The sequence below is a fragment of the Myxine glutinosa genome, chromosome 13 (assembly GCF_964187855.1).
Source record: "Myxine glutinosa chromosome 13, kmMyxGlut1.1, whole genome shotgun sequence".
In the NCBI taxonomy this organism is placed as follows: domain Eukaryota; kingdom Metazoa; phylum Chordata; class Myxini; order Myxiniformes; family Myxinidae; genus Myxine; species Myxine glutinosa.
This window is the reverse complement of record NC_136273.1, coordinates 49,645,567-49,668,629: the sequence shown is the minus strand read 5'-3', so window position 1 is coordinate 49,668,629 and position 23,063 is coordinate 49,645,567. Positions and strand designations below refer to the sequence as shown.

The window sequence follows — 23,063 nt, the reverse complement described above, 5'->3', positions numbered from 1 at the left end:
CAATTATACAACATGATATTTTATAAACTTGTGGACGAGTTATGACTAAACTTGGTGGATGTGTTAGTTGGGTGACAATAATAAGCCGATTCGATTTTGGTTCAGGTCCGAATCCAGATCCGGCCTATCAGTGGATACAAAACATAAACTGTTCATCCTGGCAGAGGTATGCGCTCTATCGAGTGCCGTTCTAGTGATTCTGTGTGATCCCATATATGTAATAATATGTAATTTTACATGACATATGCATGTAATGTATGATCCACTCATGATTCTGAGTGGTTCCATGTATGTAATAACATGTAATATACATGTCAGTGCATGGAGATTATTTTATTATTTGGACTTGAACTTGTAAAATGCATTTATAATAGAAGAGATTTTCCATTTTACGATTGTGTTATCATATCATAAGATGTCACGTGGGGTCGGGCGGGGGTGGAGGAGGGTGGGGGACTATAGTAGTTCAGCCTCGCCTGCTGGGACCCGCTGTCCACCCCGTCAGGTCTCCTAGCCCCAAAACTACATTTTGAGGCTACACGTCGAAGCTCCTTATATCCGTTCTCATCAAGGCAATAGCTGAGGCCTGCACCCCCGAGTCTCAGAAAATAATCGAGCATGCACTACAAACCTGAAGGTTTCGAGCCCTACAGGGGTGTTATGAAATCAAGTCGAGACCTCGTTTCCAGATATGAGGCTTTATTGAATCTATCCCCACATACCCTATACGCAGAGAGCAAGGAATAATATCAGAACTACAGCACAGATTCTACTAGCATGTCATTGTCAATAAGCAAGCGGCCCATTCATTCCCTGTCATACCTTTCTCGAGCGTCTGCTCACAAAAGACAGATACGAAACCAAAAACTCCTCCTTTCTCGTACAGCCCGTTATATTCCCTTCTCAAGGCTATTGTTCGAATCCTCTTCTTCATATTTATCACATTCACCCTCCGTTAAATATCACCATTTTCAAGGTGTATCCGAAGTAGAAGTCCCTTGCTTTCCCTGATTGGTCGGCTTGTCTTGATAAGGTCTTTCCCTGTGTCCCACCTGTATCCATCTGTAAAACATGTGAGCTACCCCTTGTATATGTCCATACCTATAACATAATTACATGTCAATGAAATTCAGCATTATACCGAACTCATAACTAGCAAGCTTCTTCACAGGTTAATAAAAAAGAAAAAAATAATCCCTTAATATTTAACATAATCTGATTATGTGCCTGTTTCTGATCCCTCTATTTCCCGGGGTCCAACTAAATCCCGTGATCATGAGTGTAGTTGTGATACATTATCACTCATGTTGCACTAATATCAATAGATAATTGTATGTCATATAGGCAAATAAATGTCTCAAGTAGGAATACTACATGTTGAAAATGCAATGTGTATCAATGCAAGTGGTGTTTAAAATGTAATGGAAATGAATGGAAATCATGACTTTCATTTATCAGCCGCTGAATGTTCTGCTGGGCTGCCAGGTGCATCCTCATTGTCAGCGGGACCATCGTTCTTAGTCCCATGTGCTTGCTTGCAATGAGAGGCATGAATCCAACTTGGTCCACCGTCGCATTTCACTGCAGTATGTGTTGTCAGCAGGACCTGGTGTGGTCCTGACCATTTTGGGAAAGAAATTTTTGTCAAAAAATCGCAAAATAATTATACAGTATATACCATATCAGTGGTCCTTCATGAAAGCACAGCACCTTTTCTAAAGACAAAAGGCTTTAGTGGATCTTTGTGACGGTCCATGGCACCATCCCTGAAAAATGCATATACATCTGTAGTACACTTCGTTAAATTTTGGAAGAAAAAAGAGAAAAAAATTGTCATGATTTCTGAAACCTGTTAAAGGCCTCGTGGTTTTTTCCACCTTCCACATATCAACAAACATACACAAAACTCAAACACTGAACAATTTGCGCAGATTAACATCAGACTACACAGATAACAAACAAAAGCTTACCTTGTTCTGTGGAGTTGACTCCCTTACGGACCACCAATTTGTAGAATAATAAATTAACTGCTTTTCTACTTCATAAACTTCCAGAAACTCGTTATAGCAAAATCAATGTTTTATTCACTTTTGAGAGATTTGCTGTATTTCACTAAATGTACGAATTAGATATTAATGACGTTGTTCTGGCGGTCGTGGCTGCAGCTCCTTCTGTAGGTCTTCGTTGAACCTCGTTCAGTTGTTAACCAGTCTCCAGTTGTTCACTCCTCTTCATTCACTCTCCCAGTCCACTCTGCTCTCTACTCGCAACTTTCTCTTGGTATTAAAGCCCCAAACTCCTTTGATGTTGCGGAGTATGCAGGGTCACCCCCGAGGTTAATTCCCCTTGGGACATGAGAGCCTGCAAGCGTCTCTGGTTCTCTTGTTCAAAACCTTATTTGGCTCTCGCTTGGCCAGCTAGTACTTATTTCTGTTCAAGAGGTCAAATACTCTGACCTGCTGAGGAAGAATTTGCAGCCTGTGCGCAGTGAACTGAACATAGGCTATTTTGCTACACAGATGACGGTCCAAGAGCGTTACACATTTTGTCTGAAATTAACTCTCCCGCCCACCTGTTAACTCTAGTTCTATGCTCTTTGCTCATCTTGTAAAGTAAAACATATTCCTTTTACTTTGTAAAGTAAAACATATTCCACTTTAAACAAGATTACATTGAGATATATTCTAGCAATATTGTCAATATGAATATTTATTCCCTGACAGTGCACAGAACAACCTCTGTTGATTCAGCATGACATATGTTGTTCTCCAAGACTGGTAAACCAGAAGCAATGTCACCGACAAGTGATGCTCTTCATTTCCATTTGATGCGAGTACACTATCAAGCCATGGTATGGAGAAATGCTCATTGTGCCATACCTGACCTTCCTGCACCTGTGGAAATGGGATGGAAACGTGGTGATTCAGGACTAGAGCCTATTCTGATGTCACTGAGTCCAATCCCAGAAAGTTGCCTCGAGATGATTTGTTGTGCATGCCAGAAGCAATGCAAGACTCGATGCTGCAAATGTCGCTATTCAGAGTTGAGGTGCATATCAATGTGTGCCTGTCAGCAACAAAGTGATGATCAGACACCTTGTATGAATTTGATGTAGTTTGGCAAAACAACATGTGTGACATTCCTGAATGTTTGTGCTTCATGGTCATGTATACTTAATTTTATAATAAATGGTTGTATGAAACATTGTCTTATTAAAACCATTTCCCATTTTATAGTGTCCAATTTCAATATCAGTTTGAATGTCTCTTTCAATATGTCACCAACCATAATACAGACTCGACGGATTTATGAAAAAAGGCCATGTATAAGCTTCTCGGTGCATTTTGGGGTAAACGTTGTAAAGTTAAATGAAATAGCTGCATGCATATACATCTCTATATATAAAGGAGTGTCTGTGTGTCTGTCTGGATGTCCGCTTATAACTCAAGAACTACACATCGGAGAAAAGTTTTAGACACAGATTCGGAATCAGTATAAAATCCCGGTGGTTATAGGCAACTTTTTATTTTAATATCAATGGTTTAAAAAACCGGCCCAGCTGCAATTCCATGGTGTAGGTTATGGCGGCGCTATTGCCCCTTTCTGATCGCATGACGCATTGCGGTTCCGATTCGCGATAAGGTCTATGCACTATCACCGACACTTTTCCACCTTTTCCATACCTTTTAATCAGATTTACCTTATCGTCCATCGTAATCACATTACGCTTGGAAACACTAGCATTATCCTTCTTCAGACCCATGGCTAACACAGACACAGTAAAGGAATACTGTACGTCGCCTCTGTTTTGAATGAGAATCAGCGGCTGCGCGTATGTTCAGTATACTGTACGTACATATTTATATATTTTTAATGTGCTTTTTATTGTATTTTAAATGGGTTTTTAGCTTATTTTATTGTTAATTTATGTACTATTTTATTTATTTTAAATATATTTTTAAGGAAAACAAATGTTTTCATGTCCGTAGGAGTGACGTAAAGTTGCACATAATGACAAAATGCGCGCCATTTTTTCGCGCCAAGAACGAATAAACGGTTGTTTTTTTTAGTTGACATTTCATTCGAATTCAAATTTCATTAAATTTCAACTGTTGGAAACAATAATTATTTCAACTGTTGGAAATATTTTTTTGGTTTGTTTTTGGACTTCACATTTAAAACAACAACGTTTTAAAAGAACGAAGTTAACAAAACGTCACGTGACGGGTGAACGTGGATAAAACATAGGCGTGGATAAAATTACTGATCCACGTGATCAACGTGGATTGGATGATTTCAACTGTTGGAATATATTTGTCGCGCCATTTTTTCGCGCCAAGAACGAATAAACGGGTCAGCCTTCCAAATGACTTCCTTTGGGGCAGAAAAGGATCTCACTGACTACTCTTTCTTTACAACATTTACAATACAAGGTCAATGTTATCACAGGATGGGAAGTCTCCAGCCTCAACATTCGCAGTGTGGGAGAGTACAACGTTGACAATCGGTGGGTTGTTCCCCACAACAAAATGCTCTGCAAAATCTTTAATGCACACATCAATGTGGAACTGTGCAGCTCAGTTCAGTCCATCAAATATGTATGCAAGTATGTCAATAAAGGCAGTGACATGGCAACATTTGAAGTATGTGACAACAAAAGGTCAGATGAGATTAGCAGGTTCCAGTCAGGCCGATATATATCAACAAATGAAGCAGTGTGGAGGATCCTTGGATTTAACATTCATGAGCGATATCCAACTGTCATCAATTTGGCCGTACATCTGGAAAATGGACAAAGGGTCTATTACACTGCAGAAACTGCCCAAGCACGAGCACATGGGCTGCCTCCTCAGACTACGTTGACAGCTTTCTTCAAACTCTGCATAGAAGATGACTTTGCCAAGACTCTTCTGTACAATGAAGTCCCTGCCTACTACACATGGGAGAACAAAACGTGGAATCGCAGGAAGAAGGACATTCCAGTAGACAATTATCCTGGAGTTTATGCCAGCAGCGCAATTGGCAGAGTCTACACAGATCATCCAAAGAACAGAGACTGTTTCTTTCTGCGCCTTCTCCTGCATACTGTCAGAGGTCCAACATCCTTTAAAGATTTGCGACGGGTTAATGGTCAAGATTGTGCCACCTTCCGCGATGCCTGCCGACTCCATGGTCTATTGGAAGAAGATGAACATTGGAAAAAAGCCATGGATGAGGCAGCAGTCTCACAGGCACCAAAACAACTATGGCAGCTGTTTTCCATCATATTGGCAGCATGTGACATTCAGGATCCAGAGAAGCTCTGGGAGGACCACAAAGGAAATATGTCTGAAGACTTTCTTCACTTGGCCAGACGTCAGAACCCTGGTGTGGATATTGATTTCAACTGTGCAATCTACAATCAAGCCCTGATTGAGCTAGAGAAGCACCTGATTGCCTATGGAACCACTATGGCAAATTGTGGAATGCCCCAACCAGAAAACAGCATTGAGGGAATGGCTCAGGAGCTTCTGAGGGAAACAAACTACAACATGGAAGAGCTGACCACATTTGTAGAGCAGAATGTCCCAAGAATGGTTGAGGACCAACAGCAAGCCTTTACTTCTATCCTGAAGAGTGTTGATGATGATGCTGGAAAGATATTCTTCCTCGATGCTCCTGGCGGGACAGGAAAAACATTCCTCATTAATATCATCCTGGCCAAGGTTCGTCAAAAGTCGGAAATTGCTCTGGCTGTGGCCTCAAGTGGAATTGCAGCTACACTTCTTGAAGGAGGAAGGACAGCACACTCAACTTTCAAACTGCCTTTGGATTTGACCAAACAAGACACCGCAACCTGCAACATTAGCAAGAATTCAGCAAACGCCAAGATCCTTCAACAGTGCAAAATCATTATCTGGGATGAGGCTATGATGAACCACAAGCAGGCATTCGAAGCAGTGAACAGAACACTCCAAGATATTCGCAACAACAAGAAAATCATGGGTGGTGTGACAACTGTTCTGGCTGGAGACTTTCGTCAGACTCTCCCAGTCATCCAACGGGGCACAAGAGCAGATCAAGTCAAGGCCTGTATCAAGTCTTCTTATCTCCTCTGGCCACATGTGCAAAGACTTACCCTGAATACCAACATGAGAGTCCACCTTCTTGGTGACAACACTGCAGGGGCGTTCTCAAGCCAGCTTTTGAAAGTTGGCAATGGCCTATACCCTCAAGATGCATCAGAACAAATATTTCTACCATTTGGACAGTTTGTTGAAACAAAAGATGACTTGATCAAAAGGGTCTTTCCCAATATGGAGACCCAGTTCCAGGACTCATCATGGCTTGCCGAAAGAGCCATTTTGGCCCCCAAGAACAATGCTGTTCAAGAGATCAACAATTTGCTTCTCCACCAACTTCCCGGTCATGAAAGAAATTGTGATTCTCTTGACAAAGTGACAGATGAAGATCAGGCAGTAAACTTCCCAACTGAGTTTCTCAACAGTCTTCAGCCTCAAGGACTCCCAACACACAGGTTGATTCTCAAGGTGGGAGCACCAATCATGCTTCTAAGGAATCTTGATCCACCAAAGCTGTGTAATGGAACACGATTGACAATCCAGCAAATGATGCCGCATGTCCTAGAGGCAACCATCCTCTCAGGACAATACAGAGGAGAGAAAGTATTCATTCCAAGGATACCACTTATTCCACCTGACCTTCCATTCTCCTTCAAGAGGATTCAGTTCCCCATCAGGCTATGTTTTGCTTTGTCCATCAACAAGGCGCAGGGGCAATCAATGAAGGTTGTAGGCCTGAACTTCACAGAACAAGTGTTTGCCCATGGCCAGCTGTACGTGGGCTGCTCGAGGGTTGGAACACCAAGCAATCTTTATGTCTTGGCACCAAGTAAGAAAACCAGAAATGTTGTATACCAAGAGGTTTTGAGAAATTGAAAATTGACAAAACGTCATGTAGGAAATGTACTGTGATATTGCTCTAAAATATACGTTCTTTTCATCATATATTTGTCTTATTCCTATTCAACCCGGGCGAAGCCGGGTACCTCAGCTAGTGATATATAAATGCTTGTTCAAAGAAATTGTCCAAAAATGGCAATTTGGCGGCCATTTTGTTTATGCTAATTAGAAGGTCAAAACCTCAAAATTCGGCTTGGGAACCTGGTTAATCGAATTCAGCATAGCCTAATTATGTTAAAAAATGAGGTTCCCAACTTCTACCCAAAAATGCACCTAACATTCACATTTCTCAGAGATCCGTCTAGTCTATGGGGGTAATTAGCCGAAGCGGTTTATTCCTCTCTGATATAAGCCATGGTGCAGCACGTAATGTTGGTTTGTGGGCTAATTCACATCTGTTGCGTGGCTGCCGGCATGGTTCCCCATCTGCTTCAGTGATCTCACAGGTACGGTAAGCTGACACAGGGCATGAGCATCCAGTTAGAGGTGAGTGTTGTGGATGGCGTCTGTGAACTTTTTATAGATGTGGTGGCTTTTGGAGTTATCCGTGATGACATCCATCACAATATAAACTTGAACGGCACTCGGTATAGTGCATACCTCTGCCGGACTGAACAGTTTATGTTTTATATCCCACTGATAGGCCAGATCTGGAACCGGAACTGAACCAAACTCTAATCGGCTTGTCACCTACCCTGGTCATCCACCAAGTTTTGTCAAAACCCATCCACAACTTATTGAGATATCATGCTATGTATTGTTTTTCAGCCATCTCTCAAGAGTGAAGGATCACTTCAAATATTGTCGTATCTGCATCCAGATCTTCACCAAATTCTGATCAATTCGTCTTTGTCACCCACCCAAACCGTCCATAACATTTTGAGATATCCTGCTCACAGACAAACAGACTGGGATGAAAACATATCCTCTGTCCACCTTCGATGATAACAGGAAATCTAAATACCTGTGCTCGCCGAGTTGCTGCTTGTGGTGTGCTTCAGATGGCGGGGGACAGGCTTGCTGAGCGTCGTCTTGTCAAGGATTTCTTGAGCTGCCATGTGCTGGGCTTTCTTAATGGTGTTTGTTGTTTTCTCGCAGCATTGCTCACCTAGCACCAGCTGCACTGTGAAGAGCTACATCAGGGAAGACGACAATAAAGAGTGTTATCAAAGGGGGTAAAGCAAATGGATGCCAGGCCATAAAATGGACCGTTGATGCATTGAAATACAGAGTGGCCCAAAAGGTATTACATGAGATACGAATTTATAATATGAAAATATTTGCACATGAGACAACATGAAGATAAACTTGGCCAGCAACTTAAAAACAAAATGAAATAAATTATCATAAGGACTGCTTCAAAAAAAAAATTGAAACAATACGCAACTGGAACAAAATAATATATGACACATTTTCTCAGGAAACTGTTTTGAGGCACCATATATTTATTTATAAAGGACTTTCAATTCATATGGATAAAGGGGGCCAACTTTCTTTGCTGACCTTGGCATGAGGAGGACCCTCTTCCTTGATGACCTTGTAATGTAGCTTCAGATTGTTGAAATGGGCAAGTTCGTTCAGCAGACTCATTGGTGTCTTCTCCTTGAGGTCAGCCTGGCTCTCTGGCAAAGAACCTGTTGACAAGGCCCACGAGTCTTAAGGCTAGATGGAATTCATGCAGGCCTACCCATTTGTTTTAAACCCCAGTGCCATATAGAATACTAGAGTTTCTGAACTTAACAACAGGCGCCACATTATCACTCATGTTGCACTAATATCAATAGATAATTGTATGTCATATAGGCAAATAAATGTCTCAAGTAGGAATACTACATGTTGAAAATGCAATGTGTATCAATGCAAGTGGTGTTTAAAATGTAATGGAAATGAATGGAAATCATGACTTTCATTTATCAGCCGCTGAATGTTCTGCTAGGCTGCCGGGTGCAGCCTCATTGTCAGCGGGACCATCGTTCTCAGTCCCATGTGCTTGCTTGCAATGAGAGGCATGAATCCAACTTGGTCCACCGTCGCATTTCACTGCAGTATGTGTTGTCAGCAGGACCTGGTGTGGTCCTGACCATTTTGGGAAAGAAATTTTTGTCAAAAAATCGCAAAATAATTATACAGTATATACCATATCAGTGGTCCTTCATGAAAGCACAGCACCTTTTCTAAAGACAAAAGGCTTTAGTGGATCTTTGTGACGGTCCATGGCACCATCCCTGAAAAATGCGTATACATCTGTAGTACACTTAGTTAAATTTTGGAAGAAAAAAGAGAAAAAAATTGTCATGATTTCTGAAACCTGTTAAAGGCCTTTGTGGTTTTTTCCACCTTCCACATATCAACAAACATACACAAAACTCAAACACTGAACAATTTGCGCAGATTAACATCAGACTACACAGATAACAAACAAAAGCTTACCTTGTTCTGTGGAGTTGACTCCCTTACGGACCACCAATTTGTAGAATAATAAATTAACTGCTTTTCTACTTCAGAAACTTCCAGAAACTCGTTATAGCAAAATCAATGTTTTATTCACTTTTGAGAGATTTGCTGTATTTCACTAAATGTACGAATTAGATATTAATGACGTTGTTCTGGCGGTCGTGGCTGCAGCTCCTTCTGTAGGTCTTCGTTGAACCTCGTTCAGTTGTTAACCAGTCTCCAGTTGTTCACTCCTCTTCATTCACTCTCCCAGTCCACTCTGCTCTCTACTCGCAACTTTCTCTTGGTATTAAAGCCCCAAACTCCTTTGATGTTGCGGAGTATGCAGGGTCACCCCCGAGGTTAATTCCCCTTGGGACATGAGAGCCTGCAAGCGTCTCTGGTTCTCTTGTTCAAAACCTTATTTGGCTCTCGCTTGGCCAGCTAGTACTTATTTCTGTTCAAGAGGTCAAATACTCTGACCTGCTGAGGAAGAATTTGCAGCCTGTGCGCAGTAAACTGAACATAGGCTATTTTGCTACACAGATGGCGGTCCAAGAGCGTTACACATTTTGTCTGAAATTAACTCTCCCGCCCACCTGTTAACTCTAGTTCTATGCGCTTTGCTCAACTTGTAAAGTAAAACATATTCCTTTTACTTTGTAAAGTAAAACATATTCCACTTTAAACAAGATTACATTGAGATATATTCTAGCAATATTGTCAATATGAATATTTATTCCCTGACAGTGCACAGAACAACCTCTGTTGATTCAGCACGACATATGTTGTTCTCCAAGACTGGTAAACCAGAAGCAATGTCACCGACAAGTGATGCTCTTCATTTCCATTTGATGCGAGTACACTATCAAGCCATGGTATGGAGAAATGCTCATTGTGCCATACCTGACCTTCCTGCACCTGTGGAAATGGGATGGAAACGTGGTGATTCAGGACTGGAGCCTATTCTGATGTCACTGAGTCCAATCCCAGAAAGTTGCCTCGAGATGATTTGTTGTGCATGCCAGAAGCAATGCAAGACTCGATGCTGCAAATGTCGCTATTCAGAGTTGAGGTGCATATCAATGTGTGCCTGTCAGCAACAAAGTGATGATCAGACACCTTGTATGAATTTGATGTAGTTTGGCAAAACAACATGTGTGACATTCCTGAATGTTTGTGCTTCATGGTCATGTATACTTAATTTTAGAATAAATGGTTGTATGAAACATTGTCTTATTAAAACCATTTCCCATTTTATAGTGTCCAATTTCAATATCAGTTTGAATGTCTCTTTCAATATGTCACCAACCATAATACAGACTCGACGGATTTATGAAAAAAGGCCATGTATAAGCTTCTCGGTGCATTTTGGGGTAAACGTTGTAAAGTTAAATGAAATAGCTGCATGCATATACATCTCTATATATAAAGGAGTGTCTGTGTGTCTGTCTGGATGTCCGCTTATAACTCAAGAACTACACATCGGAGAAAAGTTTTAGACACAGATTCGGAATCAGCATAAAATCCCGGTGGTTATAGGCAACTTTTTATTTTAATATCAATGGTTTAAAAAACCGGCCCAGCTGCAATTCCATGGTGTAGGTTGTGGCGGCGCTATTGCCCCTTTCTGATCGCATGACGCATTGCGGTTCCGATTCGCGATAAGGTCTATGCACTATCACCGACACTTTTCCACCTTTTCCATACCTTTTAATCAGATTTACCTTATCGTCCATCGTAATCACATTACGCTTGGAAACACTAGCATTATCCTTCTTCAGACCCATGGCTAACACAGACACAGTAAAGGAATACTGTACGTCGCCTCTGTTTTGAATGAGAATCAGCGGTTGCGCGTATGTACAGTATACTGTACGTACATATTTATATATTTTTAATGTGCTTTTTATTGTATTTTAAATGGTTTTTTAGCTTATTTTATTGTTAATTTATGTACTATTCTTTTTATTTTAAATATATTTTTAAGGAAAACAAATGTTTTCATGTCCGTAGGAGTGACGTAAAGTCGCACATAATGACAAAATGCGCGCCATTTTTTCGCGCCAAGAACGAATAAACGGTTTTTTTTTTTAGTTGAGATTTCATTCGAATTCAAATTTCATTAAATTTCAACTGTTGGAAACAATAATTATTTCAACTGTTGGAAATATTTTTTTGGTTTGTTTTTGGACTTCACATTTAAAACAACAACGTTTTAAAAGAACGAAGTTAACAAAACGTCACGTGACGTGTGAACGTGGATAAAACATAGGCGTGGATAAAATTACTGATCCACGTGATCAACGTGGATTGGATGATTTCAACTGTTGGAATATATTTGTCGCGCCATTTTTTCGCGTCAAGAACGAATAAACGGGTATGCCTTCCAAATGACTTCCTTTGGGGCAGAAAAGGATCTCACTGACTACTCTTTCTTTACAACATTTACAATACAAGGTCAATGTTATCACAGGATGGGAAGTCTCCAGCCTCAACATTCGCAGTGTGGGAGAGTACAACGTTGACAATCGGTGGGTTGTTCCCCACAACAAAATGCTCTGCAAAATCTTTAATGCACACATCAATGTGGAACTGTGCAGCTCAGTTCAGTCCATCAAATATGTATGCAAGTATGTCAATAAGGGCAGTGACATGGCAACATTTGAAGTATGTGACAACAAAAGGTCAGATGAGATTAGCAGGTTCCAGTCAGGCCAATATATATCAACAAATGAAGCAGTGTGGAGGATCCTTGGATTTAACATTCATGAGCGATATCCAACTGTCATCAATTTGGCCGTACATCTGGAAAATGGACAAAGGGTCTATTACACTGCAGAAACTGCCCAAGCACGAGCACATGGGCCGCCTCCTCAGACTACGTTGACAGCTTTCTTCAAACTCTGCATAGAAGATGACTTTGCCAAGACTCTTCTGTACAATGAAGTCCCTGCCTACTACACATGGGAGAACAAAACGTGGAATCGCAGGAAGAAGGACATTCCAGTAGACAATTATCCTGGAGTTTATGCCAGCAGCGCAATTGGCAGAGTCTACACAGATCATCCAAAGAACAGAGACTGTTTCTTTCTGCGCCTTCTCCTGCATACTGTCAGAGGTCCAACATCCTTTAAAGATTTGCGACGGGTTAATGGTCAAGATTGTGCCACCTTCCGCGATGCCTGCCGACTCCATGGTCTATTGGAAGAAGATGAACATTGGAAAAAAGCCATGGATGAGGCAGCAGTCTCACAGGCACCAAAACAACTACGGCAGCTGTTTTCCATCATATTGGCAGCATGTGACATTCAGGATCCAGAGAAGCTCTGGGAGGACCACAAAGGAAATATGTCTGAAGACTTTCTTCACTTGGCCAGACGTCAGAACCCTGGTGTGGATATTGATTTCAACTGTGCAATCTACAATCAAGCCCTGATTGAGCTAGAGAAGTACCTGATTGCCTATGGAACCACTATGGCAAATTGTGGAATGCCCCAACCAGAAAACAGCATTGAGGGAATGGCTCAGGAGCTTCTGAGGGAAACAAACTACAACATGGAAGAGCTGACCACATTTGTAGAGCAGAATGTCCCAAGAATGGTTGAGGACCAACAGCAAGCCTTTACTTCTATCCTGAAGAGTGTTGATGATGATGCTGGAAAGATATTCTTCCTCGATGCTCCTGGCGGGACAGGAAAAACATTCCTCATTAATATCATCCTGGCCAAGGTTCGTCAAAAGTCGGAAATTGCTCTGGCTGTGGCCTCAAGTGGAATTGCAGCTACACTTCTTGAAGGAGGAAGGACAGCACACTCACCTTTCAAACTGCCTTTGGATTTGACCAAACGAGACACCCCAACCTGCAACATTAGCAAGAATTCAGCAAACGCCAAGATCCTTCAACAGTGCAAAATCATTATCTGGGATGAGGCTATGATGAACCACAAGCAGGCATTCGAAGCAGTGAACAGAACACTCCAAGATATTCGCAACAACAAGAAAATCATGGGTGGTGTGACAACTGTTCTGGCTGGAGACTTTCGTCAGACTCTCCCAGTCATCCAACGGGGCACAAGAGCAGATCAAGTCAAGGCCTGTATCAAGTCTTCTTATCTCCTCTGGCCACATGTGCAAAGACTTACCCTGAATACCAACATGAGAGTCCACCTTCTTGGTGACAACACTGCAGGGGCGTTCTCAAGCCAGCTTTTGAAAGTTGGCAATGGCCTATACCCTCAAGATGCATCAGAACAAATATTTCTACCATTTGGACAGTTTGTTGAAACAAAAGATGACTTGATCAAAAGGGTCTTTCCCAATATGGAGACCCAGTTTCAGGACTCATCATGGCTTGCCGAAAGAGCCATTTTGGCCCCCAAGAACAATGCTGTTCAAGAGATCAACAATTTGCTTCTCCACCAACTTCCCGGTCATGAAAGAAATTATGATTCTCTTGACAAAGTGACAGATGAAGATCAGGCAGTAAACTTCCCAACTGAGTTTCTCAACAGTCTTCAGCCTCAAGGACTCCCAACACACAGGTTGATTCTCAAGGTGGGAGCACCAATCATGCTTCTAAGGAATCTTGATCCACCAAAGCTGTGTAATGGAACACGATTGACAATCCAGCAAATGATGCCGCATGTCCTAGAGGCAACCATCCTCTCAGGACAATACAGAGGAGAGAAAGTATTCATTCCAAGGATACCACTTATTCCACCTGACCTTCCATTCTCCTTCAAGAGGATTCAGTTCCCCATCAGGCTATGTTTTGCTTTGTCCATCAACAAGGCGCAGGGGCAATCAATGAAGGTTGTAGGCCTGAATTTCACAGAACAAGTGTTTGCCCATGGCCAGCTGTACGTGGGCTGCTCGAGGGTTGGAACACCAAGCAATCTTTATGTCTTGGCACCAAGTAAGAAAACCAGAAATGTTGTATACCAAGAGGTTTTGAGAAATTGAAAATTGACACAACGTCATGTAGGAAATGTACTGTGATATTGCTCTAAAATATACGTTCTTTTCATCATATATTTGTCTTATTCCTATTCAACCCGGGCGAAGCCGGGTACCTCAGCTAGTGATATATAAATGCTTGTTCAAAGAAATTGTCCAAAAATGGCAATTTGGCGGCCATTTTGTTTATGCTAATTAGAAGGTCAAAACCTCAAAATTCGGCTTGGGAACCTGGTTAATCGAATTCAGCATAGCCTAATTATGTTAAAAAATGAGGTTCCCAACTTTTACCCAAAAATGCACCTAACATTCACATTTCTCAGAGATCCGTCTAGTCTATGGGGGTAATTAGCCGAAGCGGTTTATTCCTCTCTGATATAAGCCATGGTGCAGCACGTAATGTTGGTTTGTGGGCTAATTCACATCTGTTGCGTGGCTGCCGGCATGGTTCCCCATCTGCTTCAGTGATCTCACAGGTACGGTAAGCTGACACAGGGCATGAGCATCCAGTTAGAGGTGAGTGTTGTGGATGGCGTCTGTGAACTTTTTATAGATGTGGTGGCTTTTGGAGTTATCCGTGATGACATCCATCACAATATAAACTTGAACGGCACTCGGTATAGTGCATACCTCTGCCGGACTGAACAGTTTATGTTTTATATCCCACTGATAGGCCAGATCTGGAACCGGAACTGAACCAAACTCTAATCGGCTTGTCACCTACCCTGGTCATCCACCAAGTTTTGTCAAAACCCATCCACAACTTATTGAGATATCATGCTATGTATTGTTTTTCAGCCATCTCTCAAGAGTGAAGGATCACTTCAAATATTGTCGTATCTGCATCCAGATCTTCACCAAATTCTGATCAATTCGTCTTTGTCACCCACCCAAACCGTCCATAACATTTTGAGATATCCTGCTCACAGACAAACAGACTGGGATGAAAACATATCCTCTGTCCACCTTCGATGATAACAGGAAATCTAAATACCTGTGCTCGCCGAGTTGCTGCTTGTGGTGTGCTTCAGATGGCGGGGGACAGGCTTGCTGAGCGTCGTCTTGTCAAGGATTTCTTGAGCTGCCATGTGCTGGGCTTTCTTAATGGTGTTTGTTGTTTTCTCGCAGCATTGCTCACCTAGCACCAGCTGCACTGTGAAGAGCTACATCAGGGAAGACGACAATAAAGAGTGTTATCAAAGGGGGTAAAGCAAATGGATGCCAGGCCATAAAATGGACCGTTGATGCATTGAAATACAGAGTGGCCCAAAAGGTATTACATGAGATACGAATTTATAATATGAAAATATTTGCACATGAGACAACATGAAGATAAACTTGGCCAGCAACTTAAAAACAAAATGAAATAAATTATCATAAGGACTGCTTCAAAAAAAAAATTGAAACAATACGCAACTGGAACAAAATAATATATGACACATTTTCTCAGGAAACTGTTTTGAGGCACCATATATTTATTTATAAAGGACTTTCAATTCATATGGATAAAGGGGGCCAACTTTCTTTGCTGACCTTGGCATGAGGAGGACCCTCTTCCTTGATGACCTTGTAATGTAGCTTCAGATTGTTGAAATGGGCAAGTTCGTTCAGCAGACTCATTGGTGTCTTCTCCTTGAGGTCAGCCTGGCTCTCTGGCAAAGAACCTGTTGACAAGGCCCACGAGTCTTAAGGCTAGATGGAATTCATGCAGGCCTACCCATTTGTTTTAAACCCCAGTGCCATATAGAATACTAGAGTTTCTGAACTTAACAACAGGCGCCATGTTGTTAAGTGCGTCAATTACGATCTCCTGGCATGTACCTTTGAGACCTTCACGACTTTTAGATCCCTTAGACGTGACAGACCTTGTATTTTAGACCTTAGACGTTAGACCCTTTGAACTCTCAGACCCCTTACACCCTTTGGATCTTTACAATCCTTTGACTGTCGACCCTTCAGATATTTAGACTTTTTAGTCCTTTACAGACCATTGACGTTAGCCCCTCAGACCTTTCACATTTTAGACACCCTGAACCTATCGATCCTTTAACACCTCACGACCCTTTATACACCTTACACCCTCAAGACGCCATTAGACCCTTTGCCATGAGCCTCGCATTTGAATAACTTCGGATGAACTCTTTGAATGCACCAGGTATGACAAGTCACAGACAAGGTTTCTTAAAACTTGGCGTTTGCCTTTACCGAGATGGAGCGTCACCATAGCATGTCACATTCAGTGATGTTTCATGGTTTCTATAATCGTGGTAAATGTAAAATACATTTATAATAGAAGAGATTTTCCATTATAAGTGGGGCAGGGGTGGAGGAGGGTGGGGGACGATAGTGGTTCAGCTAACTCACTAGGAAGTATCACTTTTTGAAACACCCTGTAAACTTTAGGGTCACCACTACTCCAGGATCGTTCTTGATATGTCTTGTTACCATGTGGGGCACAGAATGACAATGTGATGAAATACACTACAGTAGCCGCCAAACTAGGGTGGCAATTCCAGAATATCTCGGGTAAAGACCGTTTTACCACAGCAGGTCTGGCCACATATGTGTGCAAAGTGTGGGGCACGTGGAAGCGCAGGCGGATCAATGTGAATAGATAGCCTGCTTGTAGCAGCCATCTATGTTGAGCTGGGCAATCATAATTACGTACAGGTATAGGTTCGATGTGCCCTCGTTCTCTGAAGTCTTTGTGATCTCGATGGTAGACCCTTCAGTGGTGTTCTAAAGCCGCCGCCTGCTGCTGTGCAACTCATCATCATAAGTTGAGCACGGGTCCTGCCACAGTGGGTACTTGGTGGTCAGATACTCCCCAAGGGTTACATCTGCAATGTTAAAGCAATTTTCCACCATTGCGGCCTGGGGATGGTGTTCTTTCCCCAACATTCCGGCAAGGTACTTTTTTGCCTCATACCATTGCGGGTAGGTGTGCATGTCTTAGCTGTTCAGCTGGTTGGAGACTCCCTCAATGATCACCTCCACCTTGGTGATTTTAGAGTTGTAGAAGTCCTCAGTGTCTCTGTCATAGGCTTTATTTTCTTTGGAGTCTTCACACAGCATCAGTATACCTTGCATGCTGCGTGCCGGGGTATTCAGGTTGATGTTGCAAAGCGTGTCTTTTCTTCACGGTCATCTTAAGGTGGCAAAGGACTCTGTCGTATAAGATTGCAAGCCAGCTGGTGTCCTGACTGCGAATTATCTTCGCCAGCTCTGGATGCATCATCATATCGTACTCGAGCGAGATGTTCTCGATGTTGTAGCTTACTTCCGGCTTGTTATCAATCACAATCACGCATAAATAGTCATTAAACGTGAGCTCCTACTCGAGTCTGTCTCTCCAGGCCACCTGCTAGAACAACATGTGGGTCTCCAGCAGTTCAAAGTCCAGCGGGATATGAAAACGGTTGCCGGAGGCAGCTGCGATAGCTTTATCCTGCTTATTTTCGGATTTGTTACCAGCTGCCATTCTATGTCTGTTTACATTTCAGTCTTTGCTTGCATCAGTGTTTGGTAGGCTGCGTTTTTGTGCTTGCAGGATGTTTTCCAGAAGTCGCAGTGGCATTGAAAGACACCAGAGTCATCTATATTCTATACTCATCACCTCATTGCCACGAATCCTGATTGTAGTCTTTTTCACAATCGCACGGCCTAGGTTCTGGACCATGGTGTGGGTGTCTCTTTCACCGCACATCGGTCGGGTGATTCTGAAGGCGAGACGTAAGGGTTCCTGGGACGATCATATTGAACTCGCCAAGATTTGGAAATTGTACCTGCAGCATCTGAATCTGATCGATTTATCGAGGGATTGTTGGTGCCAACCACACTTTGCTGAACGCCCTTAACCTCCCAAGGGGGTCGTAGCTGGCGGTAAGGGTTATTTTGTGTCCATATTGTGAAGAAGGCATTGTGCTGTTCCTGTGGAAGCACTTCTCGTAATTAAATGCTCCGTGGTATTTGTTCAACACCACTGTTGTTTCAACCTTATTGCAATGCACAACAGTATGACAATGGCAGAAGGAGGGATTGTTTGGACATGGGATCCAACCAAGCAGGGTGGGAGAGCGATATAGGGAGAAAGATAGGGAGAGGGTGGGGGAGGAGAAGGGAAGATGGGGTGTGGGTGTCGTGGGTAGAGCTGAATCAAGAAACACGCTCCCTCATGGAAGCTGTGCATAACTACGACGCCGCACAGGCAGCCAGGAGGGATACCCCTTCCACGGGGAAGGACTACTCCAGATTAGAGGTGGACAAAGATGGAAAATTGCGGTTCAAGGCCCATCAAGATTTTTTTATATCTTTGCCCGGAAAACTAAAAATCTCTCGTGCTGTCGACAATAACCTGTCGGAAATGTGGCAGAGCTATCCGCGATCAGCTAGGGTTCGTTGACTGGAAACCAAAATATAAACTGCCTCGCAATATCCTCCCTCACCCGATACATCGAACCTGGATACCCAAGAGATCAGAGATCTTGCAGGGCTTGACAAAGCCATGTGAGCACAGCAGGGAGAGATTATCAACAACCAAGCGAGGCTCTTGGAGATAGATGCGGGGATCTCAAAGTTAGATGGCGACATCACCCAGAATTAAAGACAGCTCGAGGAGTAGCACATTGCCTCAAAGGTCAGATAAAGCATTGAGGCACGTCTGAGAGACTTTGAGAAGCAGCGGCAAGAACTCAAAAATGAAAGCGGGCCCCACTTGGTGGCTGCCTCTACTAACAGCGGGAACCTTCACTCCCAAATCTCTCGGATCTCTGACACAATCAACAGGATCATGCATGAGGACACCACACTTGGATAGCTCCTCCGCACCCTATTTCAGGAGCAGAGTATTACAATTGTGAGCATTTTGACCTCACTTGCATTTATCGTCTCAACCATGGTGCTCTCACTCACAGGTGGTGATGGTGGAGGAATACCAATGCCCCCACCTTAATTTTTTCAGCAGTTTACAATTAAGATAAAACCATCCCGGTTTTAAACGTGAGTAACAATAATTTTTATTGTTTTTTATTTTTTATTTTTTTGTATACAAGATCGAGGCTCGTGAAAGAGCGAACATTAATCACACAGAAAGACAAACCGACACATAAAATATATAACATCGGGAGCGGGAGACAAGATGGGGAGAGAGGGGTAAGGACACAAACACAACATTTGAGAGCAGGGACCGAGAGACATGGAGACATCGAGAGATCTGAGAGAGGGCGAGGGCTTTGGGGGGGGGGCATGGGAAGGGGGCGGTGGGAGAGGTATAAAACATATGGACACTGCCAGGACTTCCAGGAAAGAAGTTGGAATTTCAAACAAGGTGGATCTGGGGTGAATTAGCGGGGGTAGAAAAGATCAAGGTTTTGGATGGGGGAAGATAAGAGATGGTGGTGAACAGCTGTTTTAAAGACCTGGAGGGAGGAGTGGGATTGAAGGGAGTGAGTGAGTTTGTTCCAACTGCGGGAGAAAAGAGGAATGAAAGAGTGAAGGTGAGCAGAGAGCCAAGATTTCGGCAGTTTAACCATCAGAGGGTTGCTGGCAGATCTTGTGCGACCTGTAGGAATATTTGGGGGACAGAGCACAGAGAGAGCTGGGGGTGCAAGGCCGGAGAGGAGTCGGTAGAAGACAGAAAGACCACCTACATGCCTGCGGTGAGTGAGTGAAAGGCCCTCAGAGATAGCTTCATCGCGGGAGATTCCAATAATTCTGAAAGCTTTGGTTTCAACAGCGTGAAGCCGAGCGAGGTGTGAGGCTGTATTTGTGATTTCACATGCACTGCAACTACACTAACAAATGGTAATTTTGGAAGTCAGACCTTGCTACTGTCAGGGAATAAATATTCATATTGACAATATTGCTAGAATATATCTCAAAGTAATCTTGTTTAAAGTGGAATATGTTTTACTTTACAAAGTAAAAGGAATATGTTTTACTTTACAAGATGAGCCAAGAGCATAGAACTAGAGCTAACAGGTGATCGAGAGAGTTAATTTCAGACAAAATGTGTAACGCTCTTGGACCGCCACCTGTCTATCAAAATTAGCCTATGTTCAGTTCACTGCACACAGGCTGCAAATTCTTCCTCAGCAGGTCAGAGCATTTGACCTCTTGAACAGAAATAAGTACTAGCTGGCCAAGAGAGAGCCAAATAAGGTTTTGGATAAGGGAACCAGAGACACCCTACATGCTCCGCAACATCAAAGGAGTTTGGGGCTTTAAAACCAGGAGAAAGTTGCGATTGAAAAGCAGAGAGACTGGGAGAGTGACGGAGAAGCAGTGGACTGGGAAGAGTGACTGAACAACTTGAAGACCAGTTGACCTGATCAACCAACTGGAGACTGGTCAACAACTGAACGAGGTTCAACAAAAGACCTACAGAAGGAGCTACAGCCACGACCGACAGAACAACGTCATTAATATCTAATTCGTACATTTAGTGAAATACAGCAAAACTCTCAAAAGTGAATAAAACATTGATTTTGCTATAACGAGTTTCTGGAAGTTTCTGAAGTAGAAAAGCAGTTAATTTATTTTTCTACAAATTGGTGGTCCGTAAGGGAGTCAACTCCACAGAACAAGGTAAGCCTTTGTTTGTTATCTGTGTAGTCTGATGTTAATCTGCGCAAATTGTTCAGTGTTTGAGTTTTGTGTATTTTTGTTGATATGTGGAAGGGGGAAAAAACCACGAGGCCTTTAACAGGTTTCAGAAATCATGACAATTTTTTTTCTTTTTTTTCTTCCAAAATTTAATTAAGTGTACTACAGATGTATACGCATTTTTCAGGGATGGTGCCATGGACCGTCACAAAGATCCACTAAAGCCTTTTGTCTTTAGAAAAGGTGCTGTGCTTTCATGAAGGACCACTGATATGGTATATACTGTATAATTATTTTGCGATTTTTTAAAATCATGAACGAGAAAACAAAAAATTTATTTCCCAAAATTTTCAAAAAATAAATAGTATTTTTTAAATTTTTCTTTATTTTGGGTACTTTTTTCGGTACATTTTACGAGTTTAAAGAGACGAGTGCAAAGAGCCACTAACGAATCCCGGGACGTTAGCGAAAAAGGTGCTGCATTCGTCCAGTCATGAAAATATTTTGTGTATGAATATGCTTTTTGTGTATTCATTTGATTTCATACATGATTCCAGTTCAATGGTCTGCGTCACATATCTGCCCGTTCCTTTTGTATGATGATTCAAATATTGTTGGGTTCCTACGGTTGAGACTTATATAATATTTTTTCCTGTGGTGAGCCTCTTCTTTGATGTGTTCACGAGGGACGAGTCGATATGCTCTCGCACAAGTTGAACAGCGATTTTTAAAAAACGATTATCTGAGGATTTTTAAATAACTAGCGATTTTTGTAAAAAAACAAAACAAAAAAAAAACTGCATTTTATACAGTATACAGTGCTAAGGGAAAATCGGCTGGCTTCGATTTTCAAACATAAATTCCCATTGTGCTACAAAAGTGAGTTTAGCATTGTCATAAAGGTTTTCCGTGTCATCTCCAAGTAAGATTTGCACACACTGATGCCGGTAATTGTATCCTGCCACTGGAATGCGTGCAGGCAGGTTGCCCATGGCAACGCTTGGTGTTGCGTCTGGGTCCCTGTCCACTTCTTACATATGGGATCAGAAACGATTTTTAAAAAAATGTAACCTCTTTCACCTTCTCCTGCCCTACACCCCCCAGCCAAACACATTTGGGAGACAATTGTAATTACATATGTAAGTTACAGATGAGTATTGGGGAGGTCATACAGGAATTTATTGAAATAAGATACTATGCCATGTGGCAAGGCAATTAACTGGACCCAAACACAAAATTGTACCTGTTTGATGAAACAAAACTTAGATCTGTATATACAGGTAAATGGATTTGGTGACCCTTTCAAGTGGTGAACTAACATCACGTCCTTTCCCTCCCCCCCCCCCCCCCCCTTTCATTTCCTGTCCCCTCTACCCCAATCCTAAACCCCATCCTGCCATCATCCTCCCCACCAAGTCAGGTTATATTACAGATTGTGAGGCATGTATAGAAGTGTGTTGTTGAATAGGATTGTTGATTGTATGGGATTGGATGGGATTGTGGATCCCATATCCCATTGGATCCCATATTGATTTAGCATATCACCTCATTATGTGGTCTTGCTGTGTTTTTTTTTGTGTGTGTGGGTATGTGTTTTTGCACCCCTCTTTCCCCCCCTCCTCCAACCATGGCCCCAATACTGCTAAAATAATTTGTGAAATGGTACGACACAGTTTACATCGTTAGATAATATACAGATGAGTGTATGACTTGCACAGAAGTTCGAGAGGGACAATAGTATCCTCCATATAACCTCTCACAGCCTTGTAAGGGAGAATAAGTGCAGCCAATAATACACAGTTATTTTTACAAAAATACAATGAGTGTCATATTTCGCATAGTATTAATACCCCTAAGGGAGCCCCGCCCCACCCCCCCCCCCCCCCCAGCCTCATCCCTCCCTTGGCATTCTGCCACTTCTCCTCCTCCCTTCCCCACCCTTCATCATTAATGATCAGTTGTCTTGTTCATTCTCAAAGTTTGTTGAAATGACTGATTATGGTATGACTCTGATTATGGTAATGCATTACAAATTACAATTTACAATTTTTTTACAATTATAATTTATAATTGCCAATTTACAATTATGGTAAATTTACATTTACA

General features: G+C 42.3%; 1 protein-coding gene and 1 pseudogene across 2 annotated transcripts in view; both read right to left on the bottom strand.

The window, feature by feature from the left end:
• Window positions 1-23,063, bottom strand: part of LOC144888672 (sterile alpha motif domain-containing protein 9-like) — a 105,122-nt pseudogene that overhangs the window by 58,829 nt on the left and 23,230 nt on the right. The gene's annotated exons all lie outside the window — the stretch shown is intronic.
• Window positions 686-15,430, bottom strand: LOC144888673 (double-stranded RNA-binding protein Staufen homolog 2-like). Its single transcript, XM_078767433.1, has 5 exons — window positions 15,349-15,430; window positions 8,867-9,038; window positions 8,466-8,596; window positions 7,927-8,095; window positions 686-1,617 (listed from the first exon to the last, which is right to left on the bottom strand). Exons 3-5 carry the CDS (start codon window positions 8,550-8,552, stop codon window positions 1,448-1,450), a joined length of 426 nt encoding a protein of 141 aa, XP_078623559.1. The 5' UTR covers window positions 8,553-8,596; window positions 8,867-9,038; window positions 15,349-15,430; the 3' UTR covers window positions 686-1,447.

Bases quoted from the DNA above. Each gene is read 5' to 3' on its own strand.
- LOC144888673 (XM_078767433.1), bottom strand. From the start codon at position 8,552: ATGAGTCTGCTGAACGAACTTGCCCATTTCAACAATCTGAAGCTACAT. The intron at 8,096-8,465 runs GTCAGCAAAGAA...TCCCTGATGTAG, and splicing joins AGGGTCCTCCTCATGCCAAG to CTCTTCACAGTGCAGCTGGT. The intron at 1,618-7,926 runs GTATTTAGATTT...CAAAATGGTCAG, and splicing joins CAGCAACTCGGCGAGCACAG to GACCACACCAGGTCCTGCTG.